We start from the raw sequence: 19,485 nt of genomic DNA, 5'->3' as shown, positions 1-19,485 counted from the left end.
CCTGCTGAAGCTGGAAATGCATCACTATGACTGTGCTCCCATTCCCAGAGTTGTGCACATTTTCAGCTAGGTTTTCAAAGGTACAGAGGCTGTGTGAGTACTTCAGGAGGCATGAGGATGCATATTTTTAATAAAGTCTCATAAAAGAGGGCAGAGAAAATTAGAAACTCCGCAAAAATCCAGTTTTAAAGTCATTTTGCTGATCCCAAAAAGTTGTTACTCTCCAGAGAAGTATTCAGCCAAATCTGTTTGTCACAAGATGCATTTACTTTTAGTATCTAGTACAGGGCTATGACTGCTTCATCAGCAGAGAGCTTGATGATCAAGATCACAAGACTTGTTCCCACATTGTTATTCCAGAACTAAATAAAGGTGTAGTTGTCTGTAATGTGTTCTTTGTCTCCAAAGATCTGGCTCCATATGCAGCCCACTGTCAGAAGAGAACTATGCAATCATGAATTTGTGATCAGCAAGTGTCTAGAATTTAATGTAATAATATTATTTAAAACCCTTTCTTAAACAGTTGTTTACTCAGTCATAGGAAAGATGTTTGTATGGAGGCAGAAGATTTGAATACATAGGAACATAAAGACTATTTAGCTTTTTAACTTGGGTCATTAGGTTTGCTTTTGCTCCATGAATGGGACAAATTCAATTAAAACTTTCCTAAATGTTGAACAGAGAGAATTCTCTAGGGAGGCTTGAGAGCAGAATGTAACAGAACAAATCATACATGCTGGACTTTCTCCTCTTTACATGATAGTGCTTTAGTAGTTCTTGGAGTTGCATAGTTCAAGCTGAAATCTTCCAGTGCTGCCCAGGAGAGTTAAATTTCTTGAACGGCATTGCCTTTGTAGACATGCTGTTATTTTTATCCTAGTATAAGCCCAGCTTTCCATATTTCCCCCTTGCAATTGCAACTTCTAGTTACCTCATGTGTTTTAAGAATATGAAGGATAAATCCTTCATCTATAGCCATTTCCCTGTGCTTTCTGAGGATTGATCTCTGTAGTGGTTCTTGAAAGCAGAAAAGAAGGCAAAATTCAAGTTTGTTCCCAAAGATCATTCAATATTAGTTTACTGGTTTTGCTGTGATCTGTTTCAAAATACTGACTTGTTCTGATCTGTGAAGTGGTGTTTCCTTATCAGTACTGAAAAAACCTTATGAACAAAGCTAGACTCTTTTTAACTGGGTCTGCTTTCTGACACTTCTCAGATTTAATTTTTCCCTTGTGTTTTTTTTTTTTCCTGCCAAACCAGGAGTTATTAGCAAGTGGTGGGGCAGGGTAAGAGTATTAGAGCAGCTTTTCACATTGTATCAGTTAATGCTGTTTTCGTCTTAAGTCTAATGGTACCTTAGTTTCCAAAAATACCTTTTTAAATTTAAGCTAAAAAGTGTTCTTTTTTTTTTTCTACTTAGCCTATATAGAGTGCTCTTAGATGTTTTATGTAATAACCACTTGCAGTGTTCTGCAATGGCTGAATTGTCTTTATTTCAGTACAGCACATCTGCTAAATACTCTTCACTCGTTGAGCACGTTAGCTCCTAGCCACAGCCTCAGAGATGTTTCTCTTGTTGGACTTACATCCAGCTCAAGTTTTATTTATTAAATAAATCAATCCCATTTAATGATCCAATGTTTATTTGGCACTTTGGAGGGTCACTCGAGTGTACAGTGCAGGTTTTAGTTCAAATAGCAAGCTTCATCAGTTTGACACCAGCCCTCATGTGACCCTTCACATGCAGACCCCTGCTCACCTGGAAATGGAGAGAGCACTCTCCACGTGCTCAGTCTCTGATCTCCATCTTTAATGTACCCAACCCTGTCTTGGCTCATCTGCTTTTACTTGTCACACTGTGTCACTCGCAGTGACACACGCCGGGGAAATGAGGTCTGACTGCATGTCCTGGCTCTGGGTATGTAAATCCACTGGCCTGGCCCTGGAGACAAAACTCCTGCTGACAGCTAAAGGCAGTCTGCCATTCCCTGCCCTGGGCAGCACCTGCTGCCAGCAAACAAACCCTGTTTTTGTTGAAGGTGTTAAACTATGGGCAATGCTCTAGAGCCTGTTTTGCAGCTCCTGGGGGTAACAGTGCACCATTTGAAAGTCTGAAATAGAATAAGGATTATTTTTATAGTCAAGTGAGAAGTGAACACGTGGTTGACTTAAAGACAAAACCCAGCAGCCTCAGTTTGTCCAGTGTTCAGTGTAACTGTGCTGCTCAGCAGGGAGCACTGGTGGTAAAACTTACATGTGTGTATTGGCAGCAACGTGTAATTTTAGGTGTTCCCACCACAGCATGCTGCCCCTGCTTTTGTCAGCATTCAGGAGAAGGTGCTCCCTAGAGGAAAATTAAGGGAAATAGTCTAAAGATTGGTGCACTCCCTTGGCTTGTTGGCTTATCATGTGCCTCAGCAGTCACCTCTTTTGTGAGAGAAAGCAATTTCTTATAGGTAATTGCTTAGTAGATAATATTTGGTGTTGGACGAGGACTCAATATTTGGAAACTTTACTGAAGCACTGCTGGAAGTCTCACAACACTGAGCCATGCAGTATAAAACCACAGTTTTAATTCTGAAAACTAAGCATCCTTGTTTTGTGCCTAATGATAATAAAATAACATCACCTAATTATGGTGCCATTTCTTTCATGTTACTGATTGCATTGTGTGAGGAAGACAGGTCTTGAGTGCTGGCTTCACCAAGTCTCTGATGCTGGTTTTGATCTGTGCAAGGAATAAATGACATTCTGAGGTTTTTCCCCTCCCAGTGCTGTTCCCAAAGACAAGGACAGGCAATGCTTTAAGCTCCGCCAAGGAATTGATAAGAAGATAGTGATTTACGTCCAGCAGACAACAAATAAAGAACTTGCTATTGAGAGGTAATTTCATTGATTTTAAAAAAAATTCTGAATCTTTTTGATGTTTTGTGCTTTTTCCTCTGAGGCAGCAGATGGGTAATTGTTCTGTGAATGCTCCATTTATGTAATTCAACACGGCATCTCTCTCAAGTGGGGTTGTGCAGAAGATCAGATTGGTTTGCTCAGCTTGTGTGGCAGGGGATGCAATATGGGTGCAGTCAGACCTTGCCCAGATCTGGCTGTGGAATCACTGGTCACATTCCCTCTAAATATTTATTTCAGATTTTTTTAAAAAAGCATATGGCTTTTGTTTTCAGTGGACAGTTTGTCTTAAATGCTGAAGCTGCAGTAAGTGACTGAGTTACTTCCATTTGCTTTCCCTTCATCTCTTTTGCATCTGATAACGTTATTGTACATATGCTTTGAACTTGCCACAGTCTGGAATTCTAGAATATGAAGTGTCTGTTTAGGGTAAAGGAGAGCTCAGACTTCAAATCTTTCACCACTTAGAAATAAACGGGTGGGTTTTGACTGCTGACAGAGTTCAGTGCTGCTGGGGCTACAGCAGAGAGGCAGCTTCTGCCGGCCTTTGCAGTCTGAAATGAAGTGCAGGACACTGGTGAGCCACAGGATGAAGTGGAATGAACCTGTGTGGGCCAAAAGGCTTTGTGAAATGGACACAAAAGACAGGTCCTTGTGCTTCATCTGGAATTTCCTGATTCTCGTCTGTATCAAAGGGTAAATTCTATGCAAATATGTCTCAGAAAAAAACCAGAGGAGGAATGCAGGCCAAGCTGTTGTACGGGATAGGGAACCCTTGTTAGCAGGGTCTGTTTTGCACTGTTCTTGCAAACAAAGGTAATTGAACAACTTTCCAGGCTACTGGAGGCAGGATGAGATCATATTGTAAATACACTTATGAAATAGTGCTTGACATTTTTAATATTGGCTTGACATTGTTTTGCTTGACATGCTCGATGCTGCTTTCAGACGTCAGCTTTTGTTGACGTTTGTTACAGGATTCAGGGGCTGCTTGTGATTTGTGATGGTGAATATTTAGATAAGGAATGTTAATGATTTGTTTATAAGTCTCATTTTTGCAGTTTAATTTTTTTTGCCTGGCTTTGCAGATGTTTTGGCCTTCTCCTTAGCCGTGGGAAGGATGTCCGGAGTGGTGACATGCACCTTCTAGATTTGGTAAGGATCTTTTATTAACAATATTCAGTAATAATTTGAATTGCAATTGTGCATGATCTCAGGATAGACAGAAAAGATGTAGGTGCCTCTGTGCACACTTGTTGATGGGGATTGCTGCTCTAGCTCATGGTGTTGAGGGGAGGCTCTGGGCTGCTGGGTTGAATCTCTGCCTCTGCTACAGTTAGAATATGACCTGAGTCTTGGTTAGGGGAGTTATCCAGTTTTGCAAACAGTCATGACTGCTCTCAGTTAGGGGCCTGAAATAAGGAACATGGAACCTTATTTTTGGAAGTGCTGAGTATTAAAGAGCTGTGCTTAGAACATGGAAAGTTTTAGAGGCTACTTGTCACTGTAAAAATTGAGGCCTAAGCAGCTTCAAATGTAACTGAGAATTAGTGGGTGCTTCATTTTTATGACTCACTTTCCCATCTGTAAAATGATGATAGAGCTCATCTGACTTTACAAGTGTGTTGTGAAAACAGACTTGCTAGTATTTATGAAGTCCATGCTTGTTACAGTAGTGAGTACCCAAAAAGGTCTAATAGTACATGAATAATGAGACAAAAGATTGCGTGGGAGCTCTGTTCTATTCTCCAGAGATGATCTCTGTTCCAGGACTGTCACATGGACCTTGGATGCTTGCCATCCTCTCACCAGTGCAGTAGCTGTTTTAAGGGGCAGAGAGTTCATAATACAGAGATTTCTTTAAAGAAAAGTACATAAACTTACTTTGTTTCCAGGAGTCCATGGGTAAAAGTTCTGATGGCAAATCATACGTGATCACTGGGAGCTGGAATCAAAAATCTCCACACTTCCAATTTGTAAATGAAGAAACACCAAAAGGTATGAACTTTGCCAGATTTTGTCCCTAGCCAAGGCAAATGATTTACATAGTGGGCATTGGATCAATCCTCTTTTCTTTTCAGATGAATCTCACAAAAATCCTTTCATAGCGTGAGATATATCCTCAGAAAGTAGGATGCTAGCAATAACTTTAAAAATCTAAACAAAAGAGGAGGCTAGAAGAAAACTCCTGTGTCTGTGTAAGAATAACTGTGCCTTGGTGGGAGGCTGTAGAGGTGGGGGCAGGATGCAGATGTTTTGTTCATCATTGGAGCTTCTCAAGAACTCTGTTAGGAATTGCACTAAATGACTTGCAGACTTCTTCTTTGCTTAGTTTCTGTGGCCAGTTCAGATTTTTCTGAAGTTTCTAGTTAAAAAAGGATACCTGTACCTATGAAAATGAAGGTAAACCACTCCCAGCAGTAGTCTGAAAATGGCTGGTGCTGCATTGCTGTCTTGAGTCCTAAAAGAGATCTGTCATTACTTCTTTTAAGATGTCAGCCAAATAACCATCTTTTCAATCTGTTGTCACAGTTACATGACAAAGGTTGGGGGTGTTAATGGGAATTGACTGGGCAAAGTCATCAACGTCAGCTGCTGAGTATAGTTGGGTACAGTCTGCTGCTAGGTTGAATGCCATCCTACCTAAAGGACACAGTTTATCATTGCCTACCAGGAGGGATCTCACAGGTCACTGAGTCCAGTTGTCTCCTTTTGGAGCATCATGCTATATAGTCAATTTTCTGAATCTCACAGCTGAGATGGTCTTAAATGCTGCCTTTAATATGGTAGGACTTAAGTGTTGTTCAAGTAACTTCTAGAAACAAATTATAACTAAAATGTGGTTAGGCTGCATGGCAGGAGATCTGCACTGTGGAGTTAAGTGTACAGATCATTTATAATGTTTCATGGAGATTTTTGATACGTTTCAGTGGGATTTGAAAAAGCAACATTTTAATTCTATTTAACAAGATAATTTTCTTGTCTCAAAGACTCTTTAACTTACTCCCTAGGGGATAAAGCACAGTCATCTTATTTTCCTATTTTGAAACTTCTAGGGTTTTGAGATGTTAAATTAAGGGAAAAAATGAATTCTGTGAAAAAGATCTTTTTTATTCTTGTTACTAGGAAAGAAGTTATGGAATATTTTGTTTGAAGCATTTCTTTTAATACAGTTTCTTTTGGTTTTTGTCCCTAGATAAAGTATTGTTCATGACTACTGCTGTGGATTTGGTGATAACTGAGGTTGAGGAGCCTGTTCGGTTCATTCTGGAGACTAAAGTCAGAGTTTGTTCACCCAACGAGAGGTTGTTCTGGCCCTTCAGCAAACGTAGCTCTACTGAAAATTTCTTCCTAAAATTGAAACAGGTAATAATGAAATAAATAAAATCTAGTTGATTTGGGATCTGACAAGGTTGTTTTTCAACTGTAACTGTGGTATGGTCAGTTATATTGTTCTGAGACTGGAGAGGGAGGTTTATAGTATGGTGCTAAACACATACAAACACCTTGGAGTTAAAGAGGAATTTTAGTTATTGGTGCCTGTTGGCAGATCAGTTGCACTATGTTTTTTTTCTCCCTCTAATTTGCTAATACAGTGTTCATATTTCAGTGTTTGGCTCTTGAATCAAAGAGGTACAATAAATGCTCCTCAATTTGTGAAAAGCTATCCTTCATTATGCTGGTTGTTGCTGGCTATCTGAAGTTCCCATAAAAAGCTAGCTGTCCTCATTTCAAAGCAAATTTTGATAGCTTTAATGAGCCTGCAAAGTTACATAGAGGCTTATGAATTTTCCAGCCAAACCACAGAAATAAAAGGAACAGAGGATTTACCTGCAAACCAGGCCTGTGGTGAGAGTTGCTTGCATAAGGGTATATAGTAGGGTAAGTATGTAAAATTCAGGGTTAAGAGGAAAAGAAGACTGTAATAGAATTCTGGTGTCATGCTATCTGATACATTACTAGATTGATTTTATCATACAAATCCAACATTTAAGAATATTTTTTAGATAAGCCAACTTCCACCTGATACTTGGAAAAATATTTTTTTGTGAAAGTCTATTTTCTCCTTTGTACACAGTTAAAAGCAGAGATTTCACACATACCCCAGGTTTGCCTTGGTGGAAAAAAAATGCAAGCAACCACAAAAAAAATCTCTAGAACTTGTTAAAAATTTTTACTGTTTTTTCCAAGTTACTTTTTTACCCTATTTGCTAAAAAGGAAAGGATTATTTCTGTCTAGGATACTAATAATAACAGTGGAAGGCAATAATTCAGTTTCAAAATAAGACTGGAAAGTTGAAGGTCCAAGTCACTAAAGAGATTGATATACTTAGTCACTGCCATTCTCCTGCTTCAGAAATTGTTCTGAAATGAAAGTCCTGTTTAAAGAAATGGAAATACCTGGAAGCATATAAAAATGTGGATGTTTGTGCTCCCTCAAGGTTTAATAATTGTGGGTGCAACCCAAAAAGACAAGGTTGGAGTCTTGATTTCTTGACAAGTGTTCTTTTTTTAAAGAGCTTTTGAATGAGATAAAAGACTTTTCTTAGTTCTCTTTGCAGTTGTCTTAAAATGCTAGTTACTACATCTTGCTAGTAACAAAGAACAAGTTCACAAAGGATTCTTTTTTGTGAATGTTCTATTTTTTATGTAAAATATGAATTAAACATTTTGGAAACTTTCCTTCAAAATTTAAGGTGGAAAAATTCTGCATGGAATCCAGAATGCATGGAAGATCAGCCTCTTTATTTAGGGCATTTTTGAGGTGGAGCATGGAGATGTTGAACAGTTAAGGCTGTTGGGCTATAAATATTCTGCAATCTCCAAAAGGTGCCTTTTCTGTTTGGCAATTTAAAGGAATCTTATCTTACTTAGCTAATTCTGGATCTTTTGTCCTACCACACTCACGGGCATTGTGACTTAGCTAGTTCTCTTTTTTCCACAGGCACTATCAGGTTACCCAACTTCCAGTGTTTACTAATGGAACATTATCAAAATTCATAATGGAAGCAACAAATATAGAATGTACTGCCTGATAAGCCTGGAAGGGAAACCTGTTTCTATGGAGTCCTGATTAGCCCATTAAAAATCCAGTTGTGTGGAATTGGCTTATCTTCCTCTGGCAGTGTTCCTGTCTTCGGAAGTGCAGAAAGCTGAGGGATTTGAGTTGCTTAGATTACATTTAGTGGTTTAGTCATCTTTAATTTTGATGCATTTCACTTCATTTTTAATACTCCAAAGGATGAAATTGAGGACTGGGAGCTTAGTGTCAAGTGTTATTATAAATCATATTTCCCTCTTCTCTTCACCTTTCCTTTTCTACTCTGTATTTTTATGTGTTTATTTAAAAAAAAAAAAGAAGTTATAAATCCTTAGACTGTATTAAACTTTTAGAACCACTTCACAAAGAAAAACCTTCTTCTAAGGGAAAGGAATGTATCAAAACATAGAAAATTACGGAGAAAACAGAACCACATAACAGACTTTGGGACTCAACAATTTGTTTTCCTGCAACAGATACATGACTGGGAAGCATCGTTGAAGACACTTGCCATGGTGGGAAAATAAATGTGAACAATTTTCACTAAAACTGTTGTTTTGTCACCATGAGTATCCCCAGAAGGTTAAGGAAAGAAATTGGACAAAATTTTAAAGGTTTTGCTTTTAATTTTCCATTAATCTTTAAATAAGGGCAGAGTTGTTTGATGTTAATTTGTTTCTTTTAGACCAAAAAATATTTTGCAGGTGCATTAACAGCTTTAGAAATCTCTACCTTTGTGTCCAGTCTGTTTGTGGCTGAATAGATGAGCTACCTGTGTGTGCAGAGCTGAGTGAGACTCTGCCCTGCCTGCAGCAGGTGTGGCCTTACAGAGAGCAGCACTTGCAGGCCTGCACAATGCATTCAGTGTGCTGCAAGGATTGAGCATTCCTCACTGCAGAGTGATAAAAATTTGTTTCTCAGCTCTCCTGTTCCAAAAAGAGAAGGCAGAGCCTTCTGAAGTACTCTGGGTATTTGTGTAACTTTTCTCAGTAAAATGAAACTTCTTGTTTCCTAGATAAAGCAAAAAGACAGAAAGAATAACTCAGACACGTTATATGAAGTCGTGTGCCTAGAAAGTGAGTCAGAAAGGGAGAGAAGAAAAACTACAGCAAGCCCCTCCCTTCGTCTGCCCCAGTCTGGGTCACAGGGCTCCATGATTCCTTCTCCTCCAGAGGATGATGAAGAGGAAGGTGAGCAGTGGATTGTGTACTTTGTATACTTTTAAAGAAAGGGCAGTAAACAGCATAGTTAGGAAACATAATCAAATCCTTTCCAGTCAGCATCTGGCCTGTGGATTCTTTTTTCTTGCTTCAGTGCTGTGTGTGTTTGATAACCAGTACCCCTGCATTCCTGGGTCAGCCTCTCCCTTCTCTGACACTTTGGTGTCTATGCTTTGCTCAGCCCAGGCCTCATCAAGACTCCAGTGTGATATATTTGGAACAACGTGAAAAGAGGCTGCTAAAAATTTAGGATTATCATGTAGCTTCTGCCCCTCCCCAAGCAGCTGTGAACAGATTTTAGAGTAAAAACGAGACACTGATAATATTTGGAAATAAAAGCAAGCAGCATGTTTTAGTGAAGAGGCAAGTACAGACATCTGTAATACATAAAACTGTGCCAGGACCTGCTCAGCTTGAAACTTAATGGGTTTTCAAGATCTTTTTTCTGCTTTTTAAAAATTTTCTTAAGCCAAAATGTGGACTAGTTCTGAGTATATAAACATCTGGCCTAACAGCTCTGAGCTGAAATGTAGATGACTCAAGTTTCTGCTTTTTCACTTTTTCACTGGCCTTCTATGTGGCCTGGGGTGAATTGTTTCACTTCAGTGCTTTAATTTCCCTATTGGTAAGGAGGCAGGAGGGGGAAGGGTGGCTTGAAAATTAATTAAATGCAGTGGAGGGGCTGGATCAGCATCATCACAGTAACTTTTTTGAAACCAATACTGATGTACTCTGAGGTATTTTTAAACACTCACATCAGGTATCATATACATAAACTACATTTTGCTGATACAGTCATCACCACTGGTTTTGCATTACTGAGGAAATATTTTTCATTACATCTGTGCCTTCTTAACTGACACCTGAACTTGTCAGCAGACTCTCACAATGCTGTTCCAGTCTGACTGTCTCCAGTGGTGAAGTTTTCATAACCTCTCTGGGTCCTTATATCAGTTTGGGCCCCCTCATGGTAATTTTTTTCCTGATTTTTAACCAGAGTTTCACACAGTGCTCTTGACACACCACTGTGCCTCCGAGAAGAGTCTTATTCTGCCTCCTGTATGTTGAGTGCAGAAGTGTTGTGCCCACAAACAGGGAGGAGTTCTTGCCACACACTGCTAACAGTCAGGAGAGCAACATTTAAATCTGTCAAGGTGGAGTGATGGCTGTTGATCACATAGCATCTCCTCTGTTCTGTTGGCAGACAATGATGAACCACTCTTAAGTGGTTCTGGGGACGTTTCCAAAGAGTGTGCAGAGAAAATTCTTGAGACGTGGGGAGAGCTGCTGTCCAAATGGTAAGTGACAAAATCACATTCTGCAAATCACAGTTCTGAATATTCTAATTCTGTTTGCTCCTTCTGCCTGGTGTTTTTGTTATTTCCAGAAGCCAGCTGAGATGAGATTAGTACAGACTTCATCCTCTGTCATCCCCACAATGCCCCTTACTCTTCAGCTTCATGTTTTCCCATTTCTTCAAAGAATGTATTCTCATTTTTTGAGTGGATGCTTAAAAACCATGTAGAAATTTACTCATGCTGTCTGTGTCTTTAGGTGGTTCTCTCTTAAAATGAGTATTTTACTTACCTGTGAGTTTCACTGGGATTTTGTTAAAGAAAGGCCTAAACCAAACAGTACAAAGAAAATGCACCTCTTCATCTTTATTTTGTAGAGATCACTTTCATTCCTCTTTGTAATTCTGATGTAGTTCACAGCCAATCTTTCCTGCAGATGTCATATCTTAGTAACTGTAGCTTAAGACCATGGGAGATTTGTACTTGGATAGTGGAGTTGCTTTCCTCCCTTATCTAAAGGAAGATGGCTCCAGGCCCTGCCAAGAAGGAAGTAGATGAGCTCTTCTTTTTTTTTTATTTTTCCTAGAAAATGCCAATTTACAATAAGTGTTGCTTGACAGTCAAGTTGCTAATGCAACACCTGGCCTCCTTTCCTGAGGGATCTTTTATTCATCTTGAAGTAGCCTGAGCAGTTCTAAGAAAGTGATGCTGATTATTTCAAAAATCAGGGGATATTTGGTTTTGAGGTTTTTTTTCCACAAAAGGGGTGTGACAGGCACAACATCAGATTGAGCTCAACTATGCTACATTTTAACTCTGGCTTTAATTGTTGCCTTCTGCTTCCTAAGGTTACTGAGGAGCAAGGCAAGGGCTGTGCAGCAAGTCAAAGATCTGTGTAGAAGGTTAGATCTGAGTAGGACAGCATAGAGTAAGTCATGCACTTCAGATAATTAAATATATTGATGTGACCACTTAGCCAAGATTCTCTTTAAATTAAGGTTATAAAAATTTAGCGTTATTTTTTATTTTCTGCAATTACTACTTACTTGAATAAGTACTTTTACTTCCAGCTTGGTTTTGTGCTAATACATTGTTCTAATCTGGTAGGAAAGCAGACATCAGAAATGGACACGTTTGTCAGAAGGGAAAGGCTGTGGTAAAATGATCTCTGATTCCTTTTCCCTCCCTCTCCTAGAGCTGTAGAAACACCTAACAGATGATCTCTATGCATCTGCTGCTGTGACAATGTTTTACAACTTTTTTTTTTGCAATTCTTCCAAGGGCTCAAAGATAATGAAGCCACCTGACTGCCATTGAAAATGTCTTGGCAGCTCTAAGAGGATATGAAGTGCTTCAATGCTAATGCTGACAACAACTTTAATATGTGTTAAAGGGCTTTCCTTCTTAACTAAAAATGAATATTTTGAAGTAATGATCCTTGAGCTTTTAACATAAGGAGATTGAAAATCATAAAAATCAGAGTTCAGGTAGTTTCATGCTAGTTTTTTAGAATGCTGTAGTTAGATTTGTGTAGTAATTACATATGCATTGGTGTTTTGTAATTTCTAGATAATATTTGGCTTGTATTTAATAACTGCTGACTCACAATTTTCTCATTTCAAAATAGTTTGGAAGAATCTAGTATGTGGCACAGCAGTTTTTTAGGGCTTTACAGTCTCTGTACATACAAGTCTATAGATAAGGATGTTTAGAGGGAACCAAGTAAAGAGGTACTGGGTTCTGTGCAATACTGATCTAAATATCCACATGGCTGGTCTCCAGATTACTGCATTGGAACACTGTACACAGGAGAGAGGCAACAAGGAGTCCCAGTCTGTGTAAAACTATCACCCACATACTTGTTATCAAACATTATTAAATGATGCGATTGATACGACATAAGTTCAGGGCTTTGCCTGGCTTTGTCTATCAGTCCTCTTAATCATTTTACCAAGAAGTTTATTTTTTTTAGTAATTGCAGAAAAAAATGTAATTTCTTTGATTTAAGGCCTCTGTCTTTTGGGGATTTTATGTATAAACCATGAATGGACTGTTCAGCTTAACTTTCTGTAACTGCATAAATTATATGTAGCTTTTTGCAGCTTACAGTACTGTAATTTATGAGCTGTCACCAGTCTCACTTGAAAACACTGTTTAGATGGGAGTGGCTTGTACAGTGGAAGCTGCTTAAATGCATGGATATCGTTAGATAACAATGTGAGAATTTCTTAGCTCTGTTTGCCCATCTTCTCAACCCCCCCTCAGCCCAGAAGGTCACCTGCCTGCTTGGGTGTAGGAATTTTAAGGGGCTGTATATGCTTCTGCAGAGGTAACTCTCATTTTAGTGTTAGTTTGAGCTTGGAATCTTATACAGTGTCTGTCTTCCAGTTCTAGTTTTTGCTGAAGTGCTTTGATTTGTTGAATGTTTTATAGATTTATTTTATATTTAAATTTAATGGGAATCAAGGAAATAATTGGGAAAATGCTTCTCCAAATACGGTTGGGTTTTTTTTGCATAACTTGAATTTCCCTTCCTCTGGCAACGGATGGACTGTCTTGAAATTCCTTTCGTTTGCCATGTCTGAGGTTACACATGAGTTGTTGCTCAGTACTCCTTTGTTTGGGTGTGGCTGATGGTGACAATGCCCTCCCAACCCCAGGCACCTCAATCTGAGCGTGAGGCCAAAGACATTGTCGGCGTTGGTGAGAAGTGGTGTCCCCGAGGCCCTGAGAGGAGAAGTGTGGCAGTTGCTGGCTGGGTGTCACAACAACGATCACCTGGTGGAGAAGTACCGAATTCTCATCACAAAGGTAGAATGCTTTTTTTATCTCTTTTTCCCCCCTTATATCTTAAGGAATGGAAATAGAGTTCTGAGCATGCACCTTCTTTCTTAGAGGTTTGTGAGTGTATCTCAGTGTAGTGTTTCAACTAGTGAGTATAACTCAATCCTCCCTCCAGCACAAACCCTGACATGTCATGCTAGCTGCTCATTATCCCTGCTTAGAGTGTTTTCTTTTTAATCATCCTCCTTCTGTTTCACTTGGATGAGTTCTGAGTTAGCTTGTGAAAAATTAGTATTCTATTAATTGCTTTCCTCATTGACAGAGGTTCAGGGAGCTCATTTCCTTTGCTTGTTTGGCTTTCCTGAATGAAAGCTGAATTTTGCTGTATTGTCTTAACATTTATGCTGAAAATCCAACTCTAGTTGAAATTACAGCCTTTTTTTTGATAGAAAAAAACAGAACACTTTGGACATCTTTGAACTAGACAAGTTCTTTAACTTCTCAGCTTGAATGCTGACCTCAGTAATACAGGGAAAGAAAATAAGATTCATATATGCAGGCATCTCCAAGTTCTGGAGTAACAAATGGGTCACAAAATGAAATGTCACTTCCTTATCCAGGAAACTCATGTGTTAATCTGCATTTGACCATTATCTGTATAGATACATTGTATTTTACTGCTTCATCAAACATGCAAGTCTCAAAGGACTGCTTTAGAAATTATTAATGATGCCACTTTAGTACAAATATAACAAAATAATTTCACCAGTTAAAAAAGCAAAAGAACTGAATTGGCCTTTATGTTCTGATGGCAAAGATTTGTGAGGAGCAATTAAAGCCCTTATTCCAAGGGCAAGAGGGCTTCTGACATCAAACTTGGTTTCTGCTGGAATCATGCAGGAAGGTTCTGACATGATTTGAATGCATCATATTAACTAAAAATATTCTGCCATAAGTACTTTCACATGCTTATTGAATGTAGGAGAAGCTTGGTCTGAATTCCTTAATATTGATGCATACACTGTAGAGCTGTAACTTGGATTTTCTGGGGAATAAATCATACAAGTAATGTGGAGGTTGAGTGCTCTGGCAAGGCGTGTATCACAGTTACCCTGGTGTCTTATTTTAATTGCCTAGTGAGTGGCTGACAGTGTCACTTGTTTCTCTGTTTTGGTATCAGCACTGAAAAGATGATCTCTTTGTGGCACAGTTGGTGACACATACTGCTACTATCTTTGTGAGCTAGAAAGCAATGGTGTAACATTACAATTTTAAATCTGTGGAACCTTTCCATTCATTTACATTTGGCAGAGATGAAGGAAATAACCCAGATCCATTGTGATGGAAGCATTCTAGAGTCCAAGTAAAAGGGAGAGCCCTTGGATCCATCAGTGTTCTGCAGCAAGGGGACTGGCTATACCTGCAGTGGTCATTCAGCATGGAAATGAAACAGTGAAAGAAAATGAGTACTGAATGACCATTTTCAGGCTCTGCTGTAGTCCTGTGAGTTCTGTTGTGTACTACCAGTATGCTGCAATAACCAGCTCAAGCAAATGAAAATCAATCTCCTTCAGTCTGGAAGTGCTGTATTAGACCACTGCTGAGGCTGTTTGCCTTATGGTGACCTAAATAGGTTCCTGTAGAATGAACAAGGTTGGTGCTTTGAGAGCAAAAGTGTGTGGCTGTGGTTCTTTCAATCTGCAGGGGGTGAAAGAAGTGCAAGGTTTCACAAAAAGGTGGTCAGTGGCAGTGTGGAAGGACTAAAGGTGGGAATAGGCAAAGAATGCAAAGATGGTTTTGGAGGCTGATGAGAACATGAACTCAAGACCCAGGAGGATAACATTTGCAGGCACACTGTATGTAGTATGTGCCAACAGAATACTGCTGGACTGCACTTAGGCCTTAATTTTTTATTCTCATGCCTTTCGTAGAGTATTTGATAATTTTAGAGTTCTGATGTGACTAATTCTTAGAGCTCTTAAAATAGCAGCTTAGTTATTGTCACTATGCAGCAATGCACAGGAGTAAATGTGTCTGGAGAAAAAAAAAAAGTGTTGATTCTGTGAAGGGCAGAGTCCCATACACATTGCATCTCTGTCCTCAGAACACTTCATCACGTTTTGTGTGTCACTGGTACAGACTCTTCTCTGCCAAGCATGCAGCTATTGGCATCCCCATGCACTGAGAGTGCTTTAGCTGAGACCAAGCACTGAGGTGTGGTGCAGAAGCATGAGGAGCTGCTGGAAAACCTTTGCTCTTCAGTGCAAGTAGAAGCAGTAAGCCTGTTGGAGGACTCCTAATGCAGTGCCCCTTCTCTCTGAACGCTGACCTCTATCCCTCTAGCTGTGTTTGATTCCTTGCAGGCTCTTTGTGACCCCGTGTGGCAGCGCAGTCCCAAATTAATAAGGGTCTGTGTTGACAGCTGCTTCAAAAGCTTCTGGCCTCTTTCTGGGATTTTTTTTCCCCCCTTGTGCACAGGGTGTTGGATGCAGACGCCCCAGTATTTCTTCTGGTGTTTGCTCCCTGCTCAGTTCTGGGCCCTGGTGCTTGGAGAATCTGGTTTTTTGTTCTCTTTTGCAAATTAACTGCTGCAAGGGTGTTTTTTTGTTTGCTGTTGATGTGTGACTTCTGAGTGATTGAAAAGGAAATGTCTTCTGTTGTGGCCTACAAGTGAAGGCTCTGTCTAGGTCTCTTCTGGAGTCTCAATACTACATTAAAAATGGCATTGAAACTGTGCCTCAAAGTGTGCTTCTTGCATTCTAGTCATCATGACAGCATTAATTAATTATTTGCTCCTTATTTCTTTCATAATCACTGGCTGAGTTTTTGTACTCTGCTTTTGTTGTTGTGGTGGTATCTAAGTTTCACCATTGTGGTGTGTCCTGGGTTTGAGCTAAACCACAACATGGTGCTTCCACAAATTACTTGTGACAATTTGCACACCATCTGTGTGCAGTAATAACGCTCTTAGCAACTCCAGATTGCCTTGCTCGTGGTGGGGAGTGGGATGAAAGCCAGCCCAGTGAATTAAGGTCATGTCCCTGCTGGGGACAGAAAGCAAACTCTAAGTAAAAGTATCTAGAGGATCCCTTTGAGAGGCATCTGTTCCTGGTAGGACTTTGGCAGTCATGGTTATGGCTGTTAATCTTCAGGCTTCCAGCCACTGAAAAGTAAGAGAAGAGACGTGGGGACTCGCTCCAGGTATTAATGGGCACCTCCAGGAAAAAATACTTCATGTTTTTGACAGTCAGAGATGGACAGAAAGTATTGTTGAGTAGAAAACTTGTAAAGCAAGTCACACAGGTTAAAAAAAAAAAATAAATTAAAACCACCGTGATAAAACACAAACCGGACAATAGCCACTTTTCTGAGAAGGTTTTTGGAAAGGATTAATACAACTAGGGAATCTCTCAGATTAGTGGCAATCTCTCGGTGGAGAAGTACTTCATAATAGCAAAATTTTAAGAACTTGACATTTACAATATTGAGGAGAAAATAAAGGCTTTTGGATAGAGGTCTGTGGGAGGAAATAATGTCAAAAGGAAAAACCCATGAACTGTTGCACCACATAAATACACTATATTAAGAAACTTACGATGTGAGAGGGACATCTTGTGGCACAAATAAAGTAAATAATGCAGTGGCAGGAAGAGTGTCCTGGAATGTTACCCTGGGATCACCATTTCTGGAAAATTTTAGGCCTGGGGAGAGATTGATTTGCTCCAGTTTTTCTTGCAGCAGGATTATTGTTACCCACTTTCTCATCTTCCCACTTTTTTGTCTCCATGAGCAAAGGATTGCAGTACACAGAAGTTCTAGCAAATATACTCGTCTGTCTTAGAGCAAATTATAGTAGTCTTTAATGAAGAAATAGATTAAAATGTCACTACCATTATTTGGCTGAAAGTGTTGAATTCACAGTGACATAAAATGTAACAGTACTTTAGCTGTGGGTGGTTAACACTTATTTTCCACTTGTATCACCATCACATTTCCATATGTTCATCTAAATTAGGAAGAATGCATTTAATTTTCAGGAGAACAAAGGGCTACAATTGTGCATGATCAACTGAAATTAAACCTAACATACATCTGTGAATCACAGCAGAAGTATGAGGTAGCCTTGCTGTCAGGGAGCCTGAACCTCTAGGTGCTTTGATTAGTTTTGATCACATGGTGAGAAAAGTTTAATTCAAGCAGGAGTTTTCCCAAGAGCTCTCACTGTAACTTTGAATGATTTCTTGAATAGCTTTTAACAGCCTTAGAGGTTGTATCGTGTCTGTATAGCATGGGAGGAGTCTCTACAACACAGTAATGTTTTCAGCCTCTCACAGCCCTCAGCCACATGAACCACAGGTTTTCAGGTCTTCTAGAAGTGGTTTCTCCCTGTAGTGTGGTTGTGCACTGGGCCAGAGAGCTGGGGGAGCAGGCAGGTGTATCTCCAGCCCAGTTACCTTCTAGTTGCAATTTATACCTTTTGTTGACCACTTCGGTCTGGGTTCTGATGCAGGGCTGCTTGAGAGAATTAACTTGAGATACTGCTGTTTTGGGCTTGGGTGTTTTAAGCAAGCAGGAGCAAGTTGGCCTGAACTTTGAATAGAGTCGTTACTCTCAGCTTTGGGGAAACAACAGAAGGTCAGTTAAAGGAAAAAACAGGTCTCTTTCACAGAAATACCTGGGGGCTGTATAGGACTTAAGCTTGTACTTTTAATAAAAATCTAAATGTGGAGGAGTTTTGGATTTGGTGGTGCATCTTTTGTTTTGAAATTTCAGCAGCTGGATGTTGTTTGGTCAGTCTTGTGATTTCCAGCACTACCTTGTTTTTATGTATCTGGGACTGTTTAAAGTTCAATGTATGTTGCTTTCTTAAGGATTTTTATAATGTATCCTTTCATGCCTAAGGATCCAGAAATACTATTTGAATCAATTGGTATGTAAATCATTCTCTGCTTTGGAAAGATAGGAGATCATTTCTCCAGCAGTAATTCAATCATAGCTTGTTTTTTTGTATAACCACAATACCCTTGCCTAAATTTAATTCAAAGTTTGTTTCCTAGCTACAGTCCTAGTACTTCAATTGCTATGAGTAGAAACCCCATAAATTATGAGAGAGAAGGAGGACAATAGTAAAGGGATCTTTTGGGGAATAAAGATAGGGCATGAAAAACAAGTTTTTCTTTTCAGGCTTTTGCACAAGATTTAGGAAAAATCTGCCAAGTCATGCTGTTCTCCAGCACATGTTTTTGAGGAGTACAAGTATATCATAAAATGTTTTTTTTCTACTTGCAGGTCAGCTAAAACCCCAAGTGTTGCAGTGTGGTTGCTTTGAGGTCTATCCCTTGGGCTGTGGTTCATTTCCTGTTGGGTATCCCACAGAATGACAAATGTTCATCTTGGGTTAACCAAAACCTCAGGTGTGTGTGTTGGTACCAGCTGTAGTTGGTGTGTGGCTCATAAGGGTGCCAGCTGCACGCTTTCATTTTTGACAGAAAGATTTTCATTGCTGAAGAGCCTCACCCCAGTCTCTTACTGGTTTGATCAGTTCAGACCAGTTCCCATAGTGATGGGCCTGTCCTAAGCTGTGGCAGTGGAGCACTCTGGTATCCAAGTCAGAGCTGAGCTTCTACATACCACGGGCATGTGTTTTCCAGCACGTCAAGTGAGTGAAACACTCTTGGCAAACGGCAAGGTACCAGCAAGTATCTTGTGATGACAGCTCCACCTTGTATGCATCAAAGAGGTTTTTCTGGTTAAATGCTGGTATTAGCTTATGGTGTGAATACAAGTTTCAGTGCTGTGTTGTGAATCTCTGGTGTGTTTGCTCTCTGGAATGCCATTGAGTTTTCTAAAAGGTTTGTCTGTTTGGGTGTAGGTGCCTTCAGGGACTGTGGGGGTAGCGGTGCCTTTGTGTGTTGTGTAGAGGGGTGCAGGGAGTGCTCACCTGCCTGGAGCAACGTCTGAGTTAACGGTGGGACACAGTTCTCAGCTTGGCCCGTGGTTTTAAGTGTCTCCTAAAAAACACAAACTGCACCTGAGAAGGACGCACTTATTCCAGAATAAGCATTTCCCCAAAAGGGCTCGGATGGAAAAGCCTTAAATAACGCCCGAACGCCTGGATTCACGTCCTTGCTTTGGGCGGTTGTCATCTGCCGTGCAGAGAGGTGCTGAGAGGAGAAGCGGGGGTGTCCGTCCGTCTGCGGGACCGGGGCGTGGGTGTGTCTGTCAGTCCGCCCGCGGGACC

General features: G+C 39.9%; 1 protein-coding gene across 1 annotated transcript in view; it reads left to right on the top strand.

The window, feature by feature from the left end:
• The window catches only part of LOC103773400 (rab GTPase-activating protein 1), a gene marked incomplete at its 3' end in the record, with an annotated part of 22,187 nt that extends 8,916 nt beyond the window's left edge, over positions 1 to 13,271 (top strand). Inside the window, exons 6-12 of the mRNA XM_008940766.1 lie at positions 2,773 to 2,883; positions 3,993 to 4,059; positions 4,800 to 4,902; positions 6,101 to 6,270; positions 8,961 to 9,135; positions 10,370 to 10,463; positions 13,121 to 13,271. Coding sequence (XP_008939014.1) covers positions 2,773 to 2,883; positions 3,993 to 4,059; positions 4,800 to 4,902; positions 6,101 to 6,270; positions 8,961 to 9,135; positions 10,370 to 10,463; positions 13,121 to 13,271 — 871 coding nt within the window. The remainder of the gene's footprint in view (positions 1 to 2,772; positions 2,884 to 3,992; positions 4,060 to 4,799; positions 4,903 to 6,100; positions 6,271 to 8,960; positions 9,136 to 10,369; positions 10,464 to 13,120) is intronic.
• Between the last annotated feature and the right edge of the window lie 6,214 nt (positions 13,272 to 19,485).

Source organism: Merops nubicus, unplaced genomic scaffold (genome assembly GCF_000691845.1).
Source record: "Merops nubicus isolate BGI_N331 unplaced genomic scaffold, ASM69184v1 scaffold4365, whole genome shotgun sequence".
Classification (NCBI taxonomy): domain Eukaryota; kingdom Metazoa; phylum Chordata; class Aves; order Coraciiformes; family Meropidae; genus Merops; species Merops nubicus.
Note: the sequence above shows the minus strand (reverse complement) of the source record. Positions and strands in the feature narration are given on the sequence as shown.